At 37.0% G+C, this 16,714-nt stretch overlaps 1 protein-coding gene across 5 annotated transcripts; it reads left to right on the top strand.

The window, feature by feature from the left end:
* The first annotated feature begins 899 nt into the window (after positions 1-899).
* On the top strand, positions 900-4,805 carry SMIM15 (small integral membrane protein 15). Of its 5 annotated transcripts, none has more exons than XM_090276299.1 (4): positions 1,041-1,247; positions 2,078-2,122; positions 2,245-2,379; positions 3,270-4,805. In XM_090276299.1, the coding sequence occupies exon 4, from the start codon at positions 3,297-3,299 to the stop codon at positions 3,519-3,521; it is 225 nt and encodes a 74-aa protein (XP_090132425.1). In that variant the 5' UTR covers positions 1,041-1,247; positions 2,078-2,122; positions 2,245-2,379; positions 3,270-3,296; the 3' UTR covers positions 3,522-4,805. The 5 variants fall into 5 exon arrangements, with proteins under 5 accessions (XP_090132422.1, XP_090132425.1, XP_090132424.1 ...); XM_090276298.1 differs by having other exon boundaries at positions 2,075-2,122; XM_090276297.1 differs by lacking the exon at positions 2,078-2,122.
* Positions 4,806-16,714: the final 11,909 nt, after the last annotated feature.

The following is a 16,714-nucleotide window of genomic DNA, read 5'->3' as shown; positions in this document are numbered from 1 at the left end:
TTATTTGCCAAAAGCCTGTTCCCTGGTAAACAATAGTTAATGTTATACCTAAACTATTTATACATGTTACAGCTTGCTCCTCCAAGAGAACATTCTATAGTCTTTCAAGAATAAAAACCTGCTTTATTTGTCATACAACAGTGAAGAGGTCTTGCAACATTTGCTGAAGTAGTCAAACAGAGCAGTTCAGTGCAAGCAATCACAAAATTTGGTCACCAACCACAGCAGAGCTAATCTTTCAGTTCCTGTAGATTAGAAGACAATATTAACACACTCCTTCTGCTTGTTGACTTTTGCATCCCTTTATTTGTGTACTGAAAGAACAAGTGCCTCTGTGGGAACTCTATGCCCAGTATAATTATTTATCGTTTACTTTGGGCAAATATCGATCATTCTTTTGTGAAATGAGTTGGGTTCTTAAATTAAATACAAACAACAAAAAGCCCTGATATAGCATGGCTGCATTTTCCCTTAGTAACAAGATTCGGGGCATCCACTAGGGTCCTACTGCTTTTTTGTCTCCTCTACGTTAAGCTTTAACTACTGGCCAACAAGAAGAGCAAAAGGTGGCTTGTGAGCCAGAAGGAACTCGCCAGAAACCTTCAGGAGTCGCTGTGCGACCCTCACCTTGACTATGGGGACCAACTCCTTTCTTGCCGACGCTCTTTGGTCCGAGTTTCCAGGGGCCTCAGACCTCACCCACCCGGGCCTTCCATCACCTAACTCCAGCAGGGAAGGGGGACTGTTTCTCTGCTGGCCTAGGGGGCAAAGGGAAAAGGCTTCGGGGGTTCCGGACCCATTCCTGGAGGCCTGAGCCCAGCCGCGCCACCACGCCATCAAGCGCCGCTCCCGGAAACCCCAGCGCCGTCCCGTTCCCCGCCCCGTATCTTGGAAGTCGAGATACCGGGACCCACGCAGCTATGGCGCAGCCGGAAACTGACCCCTCGACTTCCTCAGGCCGGATTCAGACAGGGGCCGACCTGTGGGCGGGGCGGGGAGGCCGCAGCTTCCGTTTTCCTGCTTCCGGCCTGGTGGTGAGTTGCGGGTTGGGGTCCGGGTCCGGTTCCATGGTCCTGGGCACGATGCGCGGGAGGTTGGTGGGCCTCTCCGGTGAGGTTTTGTCCTCGTGCCCAGCGCAGGCGGCCACGGCATCGGCGACAAGAGGTGTGGCAGGGGCTATCTTGTGTTCCACGGGATGGCCGCTTTGAGTCCTGCTGGTTTGCGCTCACCGCGGCCGACAGAGTTTGGTGAATGTGGGCCCCCAGGGACTGGCGGCCGGGTGGGTTCAGGAAGGAAGAATGAGCGAGGGAGAAACCTAAGGAAGAAGCGGAAGTGTCATCAGCTACAGCTTCAGGCGCGGGTCTCTCTGGTCCGGAGATCAAGGCGGTGAACCCCTACGGAAGGAAGAAGAGTAATATTTATTCCTGAAAGTTTGGGAGGCACAAGGGAGTTGTTAACTCCATTCTTTGTGTTCTTGGCTAAAACTTTGCCATAAACCAGGCCCTTCACTCCGGCTTTACTCTTTACTCAAAGTTCTTTTGCTTATCCCTGTGTTTTGCGTTAGTTAATTCATTGCTGGGCTGGAGAAGTTGAAAGGGACGGGTCACTGTAGGGCCTAGTTCTGGCTGTGTAGGTGGGGCGTACGAATTTGGGAGGTGGGAAGGTGGGCTAGGATATTTAACATTTTAGACACTTTAATGCGTTTTCAGTTGAAAATATGAAGAAACCGGAGGATATAGTAAAAACCAGTGGCAGTTTTCTTGAGGTGATGGGATTGTGGGTGATTTATATTTTGTCTTAGTTACCTCTTCTGATTTTTCCATGGAGAACACGAATTGTATAATAGGGAGAGGGAAAAAAAACTTTAAAGAGTAAGGCGAGGTGTTTGATTTTGTAATTATGTACTTAATCCTGTAAGTAAATGGTGTAACATCAGCGAGCTATGTCTTTTTATGTCAGTGAATTATAAAATTTATAATTGTTTAAATAACTAACAGTAAAATACATGATCCCCAGTAATTAGGATTTTCTTATAGGGCATTTGCAGTTGTAGTAATTATTTCTTTTTTCAAAGTAGGAAGATATGGATATTGGGTGTCTATGATGTGCCAGGCAATTTTAGGTATCATTTATAGTTGCATATCTACAATTTAATTTTTTTTCACTTAACATTGTATTATAATTATTCTATAAGTTGTGACTTAAGCTTTTTATTCTGTTATCTATTCTTTTCAACCCATCCAGCACATAGAATTTAAACCTCTCAGAAGTATATAGTAGAGCTAAAGAAGACAACCAACCAAGAGCCATCCATCTGAAATTGTAACTGGCTCACTAATAATTCCAGGACAAAGTTAGAGATCACAACTCAAGCCTAAGGTAGATAATTTTTAAAATCCCAGCTGAAAATACATGTGACTGTATATACACCCATTCCAGCCAAGGTATTCTAATTCTCCACTTTGAATAGAGGTTGACACAAACATGAAAGGTAGAAAAGCCTCTGGGGCAAAATAAAAATGACACTCAAATCCACACTGTCCTCATTTGCCAGCTGGCCCTCCCTTATCAACTCAAAAGGAAACAAATCCATGGCACCTGTTACAGTTAATTTTCTCGTTATTAAATATATTCTCATTTATTAAATTATGTCCTCAAGTAGGAGCCCTCAAAGCAGAAAGATGGCATAAAATAACATGTCAGATTTTGCTTATATCTCTTTGCATGTGAATGTGGATATTATCGTGGCTTCTTACCTTCTTTTTATTCCTGGAAATGGCCATTCATTACCTTCCCTTCCCTTCCCCAAGCATTTCACATACTATGGCTTCTCTTTTTCAAACAGCAAGTTTGATGACTTGCATTTTTGTTAATTAGTACTCAATAGTACTAAGGCTATGTCAAAAAAATGACAAATGGGATTCAACCGTTTCCTGGAATGAGTGTGTAAAACTCAAGATTCTTATAAAAGTTTGCTGTTAAAAGTTTATCTTGAATATAGGCAGCATGGGAGAATGCATAGTCCTTATAACAGATTCCACATGGTTTTCATTTTTATCTTCTATACATTCATGTCTTTTTAAGTGTCACTCTGATTGTCCTAATTGAATTATTCTTTTTTAACTGGAGATATTAATCTATTAAAATAGTATTAGTACTTTTAAAAAACATAACTAATAAGTGATAATGGAATTCTGAGTTAACTGATTGTATAATGTGACTTTCAAAATTTGATTAACCACATATTCTTTTCTCTTCTCTTCCCCCAGCTCCCCTTTCCTAAGACGGCTACAAAGATGTTTGATATAAAGGCTTGGGCTGAGTATGTTGTGGAATGGGCTGCAAAGGACCCATATGGCTTCCTTACAACTGTTATTTTGGCCCTTACTCCATTGTTTCTAGCAAGTGCTGTACTGTCCTGGAAATTGGCCAAGATGATTGAGGCCAGGGAAAAGGAGCAGAAGAAAAAACAAAAACGTCAAGAAAATATTGCGAAAGCTAAAAGACTGAAAAAGGATTGAAGTAATAAACAGGTTCTGCCACCGTGAGAAGCTTATTTGGGAAATTATGCAGCTTTGGAAGGACCCTCTTTAAGGTTTCTTTTCTGGATTTATGACTATTTAGTAAATGAAGTCTGAGGATATAGAAGATTTGTGTTCAGACCTCTACTGTTTAGGCTTCCATATAGAAGTCTGTTGACAGTTACTGTAAATTGTCATTTATTCTACAAATTCTTTATAACCAACTAAGTCATTTGCCATTTTGCAGCTTATGTCCTGAAATGTAAATATCCTGTGGGGGAAAAAATGACTTTAGATTATGAACTCTTCAAATACTAGCTCAAAATGGGGTCCTGTTCTGGACAAAGGAAATTTAAGAATGTAAAAATGAGAGAACTGTCCTGAGGTGAAAAGTGTGCTTTGGCTTAAAAGAGATCCAGTATATTAATTATATCTTTTATCATTATTGCTTATTTCTTAGAATCCTTTCTGGTTTTCTCAAAACAAAATATTGAGTACTTCAATTTTCTACATTTTTCTCATTTTAGCCTTTGAGATACTGGTAATTATCAGACATTCTGCCTTTTTAAAATTAATTTTATTAAAAATTCTCTTATTATCTTGACTATATAGAATACCACCTACTGGATATAACAATTTTTGTACTTATGCACACTGCCGTTTACTTAGAGATGACTTATTGACTAGAGTAACACTATGGTTTAAAGCTTGCAGTAGAAATTCCAAACCTTGTAGTACTTTGGAACCAGTTTATTCTTACTGTGCTAAGTAGAAATGTGAAGTAATAAAAATGTCTTATCTGATAATTTGCTGATTACATAAGATGCCACTTTTTATTCCATTTAACTCATGGTAGTGATGTCCTATAATTTTTGATCAAACAAGTTGACAGTGAAAATTAAAATTTCAAATTTCTTTTAAGGAACTCATAAAGAGTAAGTCATATTTCGTAAGTGGTAAAGAAAGGCTTCACATTTGGAACAATTTTGTTTGGCATAGTAGTAATTGGGTGAAAAAGATAAATTTTGTCAAAATGAGAATATGTTGTAATTAGAAATAAAAAGCTAAAGGGTATTTTCTTAAGTGTAACTGGAACTTTTTACTATGAAATATGGCTTTTATAAATGCATGGTCCAATAATTTTACTCGCTGTCAGTATTTAATAGCTTATTAATATTTTCTTCATCTCTGGTAGTGAATTTTAAGTTACAGAAATTGTCCAAGAGCTATAATTTAAAAAATGAAAGTAGACATTGAAATAAATTTGATACTTTTTTATTAGGAGGTGCTGAGTTTTGTTTTTTTTGGGGGGTGTAATAAAATAATTCAAGTTAGATATGTTATCGAAGTTAGACTTTTCAGAGGGTTATGGATTTCATTTGTAGCTAAGCGTACTTGTAAAAGTTGATGGTAATGTTTCTCAAATGAGAACCAAGGACCCATGAAAATTATTCATGGACTAGTATGAATAGTACCTCACTACTATTATTTTAGGCTGTCAGTTCCTACTTGATGCCATTATAATCAACACATTGCAACCCTAGGCACTGAAATAATTCACTGTTTAGCTATGAGTTAGTAATTCAAGTGACCTAGGATATGCTTTTGTTTTTATTTAAATGAAAACAAAATTTTAAAAAATGCCTAGGTATAACTACTGACCCTCATGGATCTGCAGAGGCCAGTTTAAGAAAAACTAGGTTAAGATATATCTACAATGCTTTTGGGTCTCTGCCATCAAGTTATTAACAACAAGAATTTATTTACATCTGTCTCACTTTTGGCCACGTTTTAAAGTACTAGAGCAAAAGATATCTTCTTCATGTTCAGTTATCTGCTAAAGCTGTGGTTTCATTGGTTCTGTTGTGATAATTTAAAGATATTTACTTAGCTGAAATATATATTTTTTAAATTTCTTTTAAAATCTTAACACATGTCAATTTTAATTTGTTTGGCATGTGCCATTCTTGTTTCTTCAGCTTTTCCCAACATTTATGGAACCTTTTTATACATGTGAGGTTAACAGGTTTTACAATATTTGTGTGTGTGTTTGTGTGTGTGTGTGTGGATTCAAAATAGAGACTCGTGAGATTTGGGATTCTTCGGGAAAATCTATCTTCTCTCATCGTAACAAATACAGTATTCCCTCACTTATCACAGGTATTACGTTCTAGAACCCTCTGCGATAGATGAAAATCCGCAAAGTAGGAACCTTACATTTATTTTAGTATTTATATATTTTTTAAGGCTTTATAAACCCTTCCAACACACTTATAAACCATTCCCAGTCCCTTATTAACCTTTCCCACTTCCTTATTAACCTTTTCCACACTTATAAACACTACTTATGTTCTTAAACATATTCTACACTCTTAAACCTACGTCACTTTAACAACATACGTATAAAGTACCGCAAATTCCCATAATATAGCGAAAAATCCGCAACAAATAATTAAATCTAATATTTTTTAAAATCCTGCGATACCGTGAGGGTGTGATAAGTGAACCACGATATAGAGAGGGACTACTGTAATACCATTGTTGAAAGAATCTTATTATTCAGAATACTTTTAATATTTGCCTACTTATTATTTGAAGCTCTGAGAAGTAAATACAATCAATTACCTTTTTTTGGCTGGTTATGGAGAAGAAAACCAGACAGACTCCTTGTAACAAACACCCCCTCTCCCCCAACACACACACATACACACACACAGAGTAATGTGTGTCAGAATATGACCCATGTGATAGTATTCTTGTGATAAACTTCAGCATGGTATTATTACTGTATCAAATGTGCAAGGGCATTAAAAAAATGTTTTATATTTATTTTTAGAGAGGGACGGGAAGGAGAAAGGGAGAGAAACATCAATGTATGGTTATATCTCGCAGCCTATCAACTGGGGACTTGGCATGCAACCCAAGCATGTTCCCTGACTGGGAATTGAACTGGCACTGAATCCACTGAGCCACACCAGCCAGGGCTGCAAGGGCATTTTTGGTTTCTTGAAATTAAGAGTAGGCAAACTGGAAATATGCTTAGGAAGCTATAAGCTGGAAACATTGTAGTTAACACTCACCCATACCTTTCCTTATATAAGTTGGTGCAAAAATAATGTCCAATTTCAAGGTCTTTTAAAAATGAAAAAGCCCATGATTATGAAAACATTTATTCGTTAACATAACCTCCTTTCCTTTCTAGAACCTCATTCCATCTACCAACTAGCTTATAAATGCCACGCTTGTAAAATCTTTAGGTTTTGAAGCAAAATATGAATCCAACTCATTTTCAACCTCTTCTCTTGATGTCAACCTAAGACCATCAAAAGGGTTCTGTAGTCCCCAAAACAAGTGATAATCAGAAGGAGCAAGGTCAGGAGAATATGGAGGATGGGGCAATATTTCCCAACCAAGCTCTTTCAAGAAATATTTGGTGAGTCAAGCAGTGTGAGGACAAGCATTATCGTGATGAAAGATGACACCCTTTCTGTTGACTAAGGAGGGTCGCTTTTGGTTCAAAGCTGCTTTCAGATGATGAAGTTGTTCACAGTAAAGATTAGCAGTAATTGCTTGATTGATTTCTAACAGTTTATAATGGACAATTCCTTCCATATCCCACCATACACTCAACATGATCTTTGGATGAAGTCCTCCTCTGGGTTGTTGAACTCTTCTTCCTCCTCGACTGATCCATGATCAGTGGTGTTTAACATTATGGTAAACGCTCCACTTCTCAGCACCTGTAACAAGCCTACTAAAAATGGTGCCTGAAGGTGTCGTGAAAGCAATGATTCACAAGAAGCAATAGGCTGCTGCAGATTCTCTGGAGATGGTTTGTGTAGGGCCCCTTTTCCAACTCTCAAACCTGTCCAATCCTTTTTGTTGGCGTAGCACGGTTGTATGGGTGATGTTAAATTGTTCTGCAAGTTTCCTAGAGGTAATGGTGGGGTTTTCTGTGACAACAGCTTCCAACACTTCAGAATTAAGTTTTTGGGACGACCCTCTTGGGTCATTTTTCAAACTGAAATCCCCATTTCAGAAACAGGAAAACCACCCCCTGCAAAGTATTTTGGTCACTACATCATCCCCATAAGCACTCTGAATAGACTTTGGTGCTGTACTTGCATTGGCACCTTTATGAAATTCATAGAGTAAAACATTTCTAATGTGGTCTTTAGATAGGATGAACATGGGTACAAATATTGCGGATGATTATGAACAATACTTCGATAATCAAAAAATAAGTATAAATTAGTCACTGTGACATCCAAAAATTATAAGAAACACAAATTTAATAAATACTATCTAAAACTTTTTTTAAAAAGTTGGACATTACTTTTGCACCAACCTGATAGATTAAGTAAGGGAAAGTGGCAGGGGGCACTTTACACCTCGTGTGTTTTAAATTAGTTCAGGAATGACTGTTCTTATGTTTGCAACTGGTTATAGGATCACTCTGATTTACTTCATAGCTGGAATAAATATATAAGGACAAATTCTTTCTCAAACATTAGAAGGGATTCCATGTGCAAATACCAAAAGTTGGAAATAAAGTAAAACTTAGGATTTATTGCTGTGTGGTATCTTGGAGACTTTTAACTTAATTTGACTATCATAGACTCCTCACTCCGTTTTTTCTCCAAAGAACACAAAGTTTGAAAAAGCCTTGGCTAAATAAATCCAGGTTTCATTTTAAATAGTGTGTTTCATGAGATGGCATTAAGAATATACAATGGTACTGGTTCAGGGCTGATTAAGAAATAATAGAGAAAGAAAGACAAGTACCATATGATTTCACACACATAGAACTAATGAACAATATGAATGAACAAGTAAATACAGACAGACTCGTAGAGAACAGGCTGACAGTATGGGGGCAGGGAGGGGAGCTGGCGGCAGGTGAAGGTATTGCGCAAAGAAGAAAAACCTCATGGACATGGCATTTGCGGGGCCAGGGGGTGGTAGAAGAGGGTAAAGGGGAGATAAATGGTGATGGCTGGAGATGGCTTGGTGTGGTGAACACAATACAGTGTACAGATGATGCATTGTGGAATTGTGCACCTGAAAGCTGTATAATTTTGTTAACCCATGTCACCTCAAGGAATTCAATAAAAAGGGAAAAATAATTTTAATAATGTAAAAAATATAAAAGTAAAAAAGAAATGATAACTAGAAATCTGTTAGTAAAAGTAGGCATGGGAAAGGATAACAGGTAATGGGGGAAAATTATTTCTTCCATTTTTTGTTAATTTTTAACTTTAAATATCCAAGGCATAGCTATTAGGCTAGATTTACATGGTTAAACTCAATAGACTGCCCTGACCAGTGTGGTTTGATGGGGCGTCTTGCAAAGTGAAGGGTCACCACTTTGATTCCTGGTCAGGACAATGCCTGGGTTGGGGGTTTGGTCCCCAGTTGGGGCGTATACAAGAGGCAACCAATGTTTTCTCTCACATTCATGTTTTTCTCCTTTCTCTCTCTCAAAATAAATCTTTAACTGCAACAGCCAACACATTTTCCATACTGGAGCTGTTAATATAATGTAATAAGGTCATTACTTATTTAAAAATAAGCTATATGCATGTATTGTAGAGGCATAGAAATCAGAAAGGATTTACCTCTGAGAAAGTTTTAAATTTATATATGATACTCTAATTATTTTAAATGAACATTTTTTGAAATTATAAAAAGACTGCATAGCTTTAAAGTCTGTCTTGAAGAAATGAAAAATATTTTTATTTAAAAAATTATAAATGCCCAAAATAGAACTTAAAACTATTAAATATTGTGGGCAAGCTAATATGTTATTTAACACTTAATTGTGCTTTGCATGTGACTGGTCTAAAAGCAGGGTATAATGAACACATTGTTAATTAGGCCAAGATTATAGTAGTTCAGTTTTTATGTAGGACATTTAACTGTTCTGATACCACCTAACAGTGCAACTGGTCATCCTAAAAATGTTAGCCTTGGGTTACTATAAACTTACCCACCTGTCAAAATCACTTTGAAAGGCCATACTCTATTAATGAAGGTGGGCCAGTACCATCTTAATGTAACATAAGATATTTTCTCACAAGGACTTGGCTGGATTTATTTATTTTTTGCTGCTATATAAAACATCTTAAATGAAAACTATAAATATTAAAATCAATGTAAATTCTGTCACATTAAAATACCCATAAACATGCTATATGGCAAGTATTTACAAAAGATCTATACAGAATACAATTAATAAACTTATAGGTATTTGGCAATAGAAATACTCAAGCATGTTAGAACAGTTACAATTTTTCCTGTAATCCAGGATTCAAAAACATCTTTTTTTTTTTTTTTTTTTTAATCCTCACCTGAGGACATTTTTTCATTGCTTTTAGAGAGGAGGGGAGAGAAGGGGAAGAGAGAAACATCAATGTGAGAGAGGATTGATTGGTTGCCTTCTCTAGAATCTCATGTACCTAGACCAGGGATTGAACTGACAACATAGGTATGTGCTCTGACTGGGAATCAGACCCACAACCCTTCGGTTATGGGCCGAGGCTCCAACCAACTGAGTCACACTGGCCAGGGCAAAAACATCTTAACCTTTATTTACTGTCATTCTACAAATTGTACTTATTTTTATGTTATCTAGTGGCTAGTTCCTTTTTTGCCTCTATGGTAATAATTTGTAATGATGTCAGAGACAGAATAGTTAACTTGATAGTAACAGGGCTGTTGAAATATTAGTATTATCACCTAGCGGCTTTGTCATTCAATAAATATGGTGATTACATTTGATCACTTGTTTTAGAATAATTAATGAAGTATTTTTCTGTGGCTTATTAAGCAATAAAATTTTTCACCATCTATTAAGTAAAAATCAACCTACGTTTTTAGGAGTACAGTGTTAACATTTAACCAATAATTTAAAAAATATTATTCAGAACATTACAATTAGGGTCATTTATGCAGTACATATTGAATGTCTATTCTAATGCCAAACACTGTGAAAAGAACTCTATTAACATTAATGTCTAATTAGCAACAAAATTGATAGTACACTTCAGAAAAATGTATGACCCTTCAAAAATACTTTTGTATAAAATCAGTGTCTACTGTTGTCATCTGCATACATTATTCATCAATATGCAAGCCACTGGAATCCCTCTCAGAATCTTCTCCTGTTTTCCATTTTCTCAAAATAATTTTTATTCTCATGGAATTCTAGTTATTGTACTATTTCTCTGTTTACTGTTCTTTTAGACTTCTGTGATGGATAGTCTACTTGTATTGGTCCTAATTCTTGCCTTCAACTCCAGCCTTAATCCATAAACTAGCTTTTGTCTCATCTACTCATCAAGGGTGTTATGCCCCCCTCCCCCATTTATCAACTAAATGTTCTTGGCCTGAAAATGTTTTATCCAGTTTTATGTGTTTTTTATTTTAATTTTTATTATATATATTTTTTCATTACCACTTACTCTCCTTACATCCTTTCTGCACCCCCACAATCACCACACTGTTGTCCATGTCAATGAGTCCTTTTTCCTTTTTGCTCAGCCCTCAACCTGCTAAGCCCCGCCCCCTCTCCTCACACTGAGATGTCATCCTGCTCTCAATCTATGAGTCTCTATTTTGCTTATTAGTTTAGTTTGTTCATTAGATTCCACGTATATATGAGTGAAATCATATGGTATTTACCTTTCTCTGACTGGCTTATTTCACTTAGCATAATGTTCTCCAGGTCCATCCATACTTTTGCAAAGGGAAAATTTTCCTTTTTTAAGGATGAACAGTATTCCATTGTGTAAATGTCCCACGGTTGTTTTATCCACTCATCTATTGATGGACACATGGGTTGCTTCCATAACTTGGAGATTATAAATAATGCATCAATGAATATAGTGGAGCTTATGTTCTTTTGAATTAGTGTTTTGGGTTCCTTCATATATATTCCCAGAAGTGGGATCACTGGGTCAAAAGGCAGATCCATTTTTAATTTTTGAGGTATCTCCATACTGCTTTCCATGGTGGTTGCACCAGTCTGCATTCCCAAAAGTGCAAAAGGGTTCCCCTTTCTCCACATCCTTGCCAGCACTTGTTGATTTATTCATGATAGCCATTCTGACAAGTGTGAGGTGGTATCTCATTGTGGTTTTAATTTGCATTTCTCTGGTGATGAGTGACCTTGGGCATTTTTACATATATCTACTGGCATACACATACATATATATGTGTATGTCCTCTTTGGGGAGGTGTCTATTCAGGTCCTTTGTCCATTTTTAAATTGGATTGTTTTTAATGTTGAGTTTTGTAAGTTCTTTAGAAATTTTGGATATTAACACCTTATCAGATGTATTGCCAAATATGTTCTCCCAATCTGTGGGTTGTCTTTTTATTTTGTTGATGTTTTCCTTTGCTGTGCAAAAACTTTTAGTCCCATTTGTTTTCCTTATCTGAGGAGATATATCCAATAAAATATTGCTACGAGCAATGTTCGAGATTCTGCTGCCTATATTTTCTTTTAGGATTTTTATGGATTCAGGTCTAACATTTAAGTCTTTATTTTGAATTTATTCTTGTGTGTGGTGTAAGAAGGTGGTCTACTTTCATTTTTCTGCACATATCTGTCCAGTTTTCCCAACACCATTTATCAAATATTAATTGACTATAAAAATGTTGGTTTAATTCTGGGCTCTCTATTCTGTTCCATTGATAAATGTGTTTTTATGCCAGTACCATGCTCTTTTGATTACTATGGCCTTATAGCATAGTTTCATATTAGGTAACATGATTAGTCCAACTTTGTTCTTCTTTTTCAGGATCACTGTTGCTATGTGGCACCTTTTGTGGTTCCAAACAAATTTTTGAAATATTTGAAATATTTGTTCTAGTTCTGTTAAATAACTGCATTGGAATCTTGATAGGAACTGTTGAATTTATAGATTGGTTTGGGTATTATGGACATTTAAATTATGTTAATTCTTCCTATCCATGTAACATAAAACATTTTCCATTTATTTGTATTCCATTTATATATATGCGCTTCCATTTATTTATATATACTTCAGTTTCTTTCTTCAGTGTCTTATAATTTTCTGACTACAAGTCTTTTACATCCTTGGTTAGGTTTATTCCTACATATTTTATTCTTTTTGAAGCAATTATGAATGGGATTATTTTCTTAATTTCCCTTTCTGTTAGTTTGTTATTGACATATAAAATGAAACTGATTTCTGGATATTAATTTTGTATCCTGCTACTTTGTTGAATTAATGTATCAGTTCTGGTAATTTCTTGGTGGAATCTTTGGAGTTCTCTATGTACAGTATCATGTTATCTGCAAATAGAAAGTTTTACTTCTCCCTTTCCAATTTGCATGCCTTTTATTTCTTCTTCTGATCTGATTGCTGGGGCTAGGAGTTCCAGTACTATGCTGACTACGAGAGGTGAAAGCAGACATCGCTGTCCTGTTTCTGACCTTAAGGGGAACACTAGTTTTTGCCTGCTGAATATGATGTTGGCAGTGGGTTTGCCATATATGGCCTTTATCACATTTAGGTATGTTCCCTCTAATCCCAGTTTTCTGAGAGTTATTATAAGTGGGTGTTGGATTTTATCACATGCTTTTTCTTCATCTATTGATATGATCATGTGATTTTTATTCATTTTGTTTATGTGGTGAATCACACTTACTGACTTGTGAATGCTGTACCAACCTTGCATTCCTGGAATAAATCCCACTTGATCATGTGTTTGATCTTTTTGATGCATTGCTGTATTCAGTTTGCTAATATTTTGTTGACGATTTTAGCGACTGTTCATCAGCAATATTGGGCTATAATTTTCTTTTTCGTAGTGTCTTTATCTGGTTTGGAATTAGCATAATGCTGGTCTTGTTAAATGAGTTTGGGAGCCATCCCTCTTCTTGAATGTTTTGAAACTGTTTGAGAAGGAGAGGTGTTAGTTCTTCTCAGGATGTTTGGTAAAATTCACCTGTGAAGCCATCTGGTTCAGGGCTTTTGTTTGTTGGGAGTTTTTTTATTATTGCTTCAATTTCACTAGGTGTAATCTGTCTATTCAGATTCTCTGATTCTTCCTTATTTAGTTTTTGTAGATTGTATGTATCTTGGAATTTATCCATTTCATCCAGGTTGTCCAGTTTGCTGGCATGTCCTTGTTCATAATATTTTTTTACCATCCTTTTTCTTTGGTGTCAGTTGTTACTTCTCTTTCATTTCTGATTTTATGAGTCCTCACTTTTTTTTCTTGATGATTTTGGTTAAAGGTTTGTCAGTCTTGTTTATCTTTTCAAAGAACCAGTTCTTGGATTCATTGGTCTTTTGTATCGTTTTTTTAAGACTGTTTTGTTTATTTCTGCTTTGATATTTATTATTTCCTTTCTTCTACTCTCGTTGGGCTTTGTTTGTTGTTCTTTTTCAACTTTAAGTGTAAAGTTAGATTGTTTATTAGAACTTTTTTTTTAGATAGGCCTGTAATGCTATAAATTTCCCTCTTATGATTGCTTTCCCAGTGTCCCAGAGTTTGGATTGTTGTGTCCTCATTTTCCTTTATTTCAAGGTATCTTTTGATTTCTTCCTTGATCTTGTTGACCATTCATTGTTTGATAACATGTTATTTGGCTTCTATATCAATGTGTATTTTTCAGTATTATTCTTGTGACTGATTTCCAGTTTCATAGCATTATGGTCAGAGAAGATGCTTGATATTTTAAAATTTATTGAGACTTGTTTTGTGTCCTGACATGTGATCTATCCTAGAAAACATTCCATGAGCATTTGAAAAGTATGTATATTCTGCTGCTTTGAGGTGAAATGCTCTTAAGATATTATATAATCCATTTGATCTAGTGTGTCGTTTCAGGCTTCTGTCTCTATGTTGGTTTTCTGTCTGGAAGATCTATCCACTGAAGTCAAAGGGGTGTTAAAATCCCTGACTATGACTGTATTTCTGTCTGTCTCTCCCTTTATGTCCATCAAGATTTGCTTTACATATTTAAGTGCTCCTTTGTTGGGTGCATAAATGTTTACCAGGGCTATAGTGTCTTGTTGGATTGCTCCCTTTATCATTATGTAGTGTCCTTCTTTGTCTCTTTCTATAGCCTTGGTTTTAAAGTGTGTTTTGTTAGATATCAGTACTGTTACCCCTGCTCTTTTTTTCCTTTCCATTTGCATGAAGTATCTTTTTCCATCCCTTTTCTTTTAGTCTCTGTGTATCTTTCGATCTGAGGTGGATCTCTTGGAGGCAGCATATATATGGGTCTTGTTTTCTTATTCATTCAGCTAACCTATGTCTTTTGGTTGGAGCATTTAAGCCATTTACATTTAAGGTAATTGTTGACAGATACAATGTATTTAGTGCCATTTTATTGTTAGGCTTCTTTCATCTCTCTTTTTTTTTTTTTTTCCTTTCTCTTTTCTTCTTAAAGCAAGCCCTTTAACATTTGTTGCAGTACTGGTTTGGTGTTAACAAACTCCTTTAGCTTTTTCTTGTCTGGGGAGCTCCTTATTTCTCCTCAATTTTAAATTATAGCTTTGCTGGGTAAAGTAGCCTTGGTTGTATGTTCTTGCTTTTCATTACCTTGAATATTTCACACCACTTCCTTTTGGCCTGATGTTTCTGTTGAGAAATCAGATGACAGTCTTATTGGTGCTCTCTTGTATGTAACTACCTGTTTTTCTCTTGTGGCTTTTAGGATTCTCTCCTTGTCTTTTGGCCTTGCCATTTTAATTATGATGTGTCTTGGTGTAGGCCTCTTAGGGTCCAATTTGTTTGGGACTCTCTGAGCTTCCTGAACTTGTGTGTCTCGTTCCTTCACCAGATTAGGGAAGTTTTCAGTCACCATGACTTCAAATAGGTTCTTGATCCCTTGCTCACTCTCTTCTCCTTCAGGTATTCCCATGATGTAGATGTTTTTATGCTCTTTATTTTTTTAATTCTTTTTTCTTCTTGCTACTCTGCTTGGTTTTTTTCTACCTTGCTTTCCAAATCATTGATTCAGTCCTCTGCTTCATCTAATCTACTGTTTATTCCTTCCAGTGTTTATTCATTTCAGATCTTGCATTCTTTTATTTCTGACTGGTCCTTTTTTTTTTTTTTTTTTAATTTATGGTTTCTATGTCTTTTTTCATGCTGTTGAGTATCCTTATAATCATTACTCTAAACTCTCTAGCTGGTAAATTGCTTGCCTCCATTTCATCTAGTTCTTCTGGAGAATTCTCTTGTTCTTTCATTTGGGGCCTGGTTTTGTCTTCCCGTTTTGGCTGCCTCTTTATGTTTGTTTCTATGTATCAGGTAGATCTGCAAGACTCTGGTGCAGACCTGTGTCAAACTCTGTGCGTGACTGGCCCTCGGCAACCTCTTTGGAGCTATCAATGATCCATAGTGTGTGGCTCCCTCTACTGGGCCTGGATGTGTGCAGAAAGAAAGAGGCTGCACAGCAAGGCTGGCTTTTATCAGCACTGGGCCCAAGGTCAGCTAAAGTCTCAGAGCTCCCAGCAATCTGCTTCTGCCAGCACGCTTTCTGTAGAGTTAATCAGTGAATGTCTTCCAGCTCTACTGCTCCGTACCAGGGCTTAAGTACCACAGGGTGGGGCTATTGTTCCCCCTCAGGCTGATGCCATTCAGAGAGGAGTGTCTGCCTGAGAAAGATGGCCTCTGCAGTATGGAGAATGACTCAGCACAGGGATGTTAGTGGCTGTTCCTTCAGTGCTCTCCCCGGAGCCACCAGCCGCAGTCTTCTCACACATCTCCAGTCCACTCTGCCCACCCTCTGCCAGAGCCCAGGGTAAGTGGCTGCAAATGGAATTTTGTGTGTTGGCCTTTTAAGGGGCTATTTGTGTCTCCAGCCTTCACTCCATGGTAGACAGAAACCTCACTGCTTTTCACAGCCGTATGTTATTTGGGTTCAGGTGCTGTAGGCTAGGGAGACCAACTTGGGGTTTAGACCCCAACACTTCTCAGGGGGGACCCCCTGGCTACTGAAATATCCCTCCAAAACTTCAGCTGCTGCCCATGGGAGCCCAGCCAGCACTCTTGCACCTTCTCCTCACTCCTTACCAGTCTCATTGTGGTGAAGTGTTTTCTTCTGTCTGTCCTTGGTAATAGGGCTTCTCTCCAGCTAGTGTTTACTTGGTTATTCAGGATGATTTCTCTATAATTTAGTTGTAATTCCATATTGGCCATGGGAG

The sequence above is a fragment of the Furipterus horrens genome, unplaced genomic scaffold (genome assembly GCF_987537825.1).
Source record: "Furipterus horrens unplaced genomic scaffold, mFurHor1.1.pri manual_scaffold_5, whole genome shotgun sequence".
Lineage (NCBI taxonomy): Eukaryota > Metazoa > Chordata > Mammalia > Chiroptera > Furipteridae > Furipterus > Furipterus horrens.
The sequence above is the reverse complement of the archived record's forward strand: the minus strand, read 5'-3'. Positions and strand labels throughout refer to the sequence as shown.

Coding starts and splice junctions, on each gene's coding strand:
- SMIM15 (XM_090276296.1), top strand. CDS start 921: ATGGCGCAGCCGGAAACTGACCCCTCGACTTCCTCAGGCCGGATTCAG. Junction 1,035..3,269: donor TTCCTGCTTCCGGCCTGGTG/GTGAGTTGCGGG, acceptor CTCTTCCCCCAG/CTCCCCTTTCCTAAGACGGC.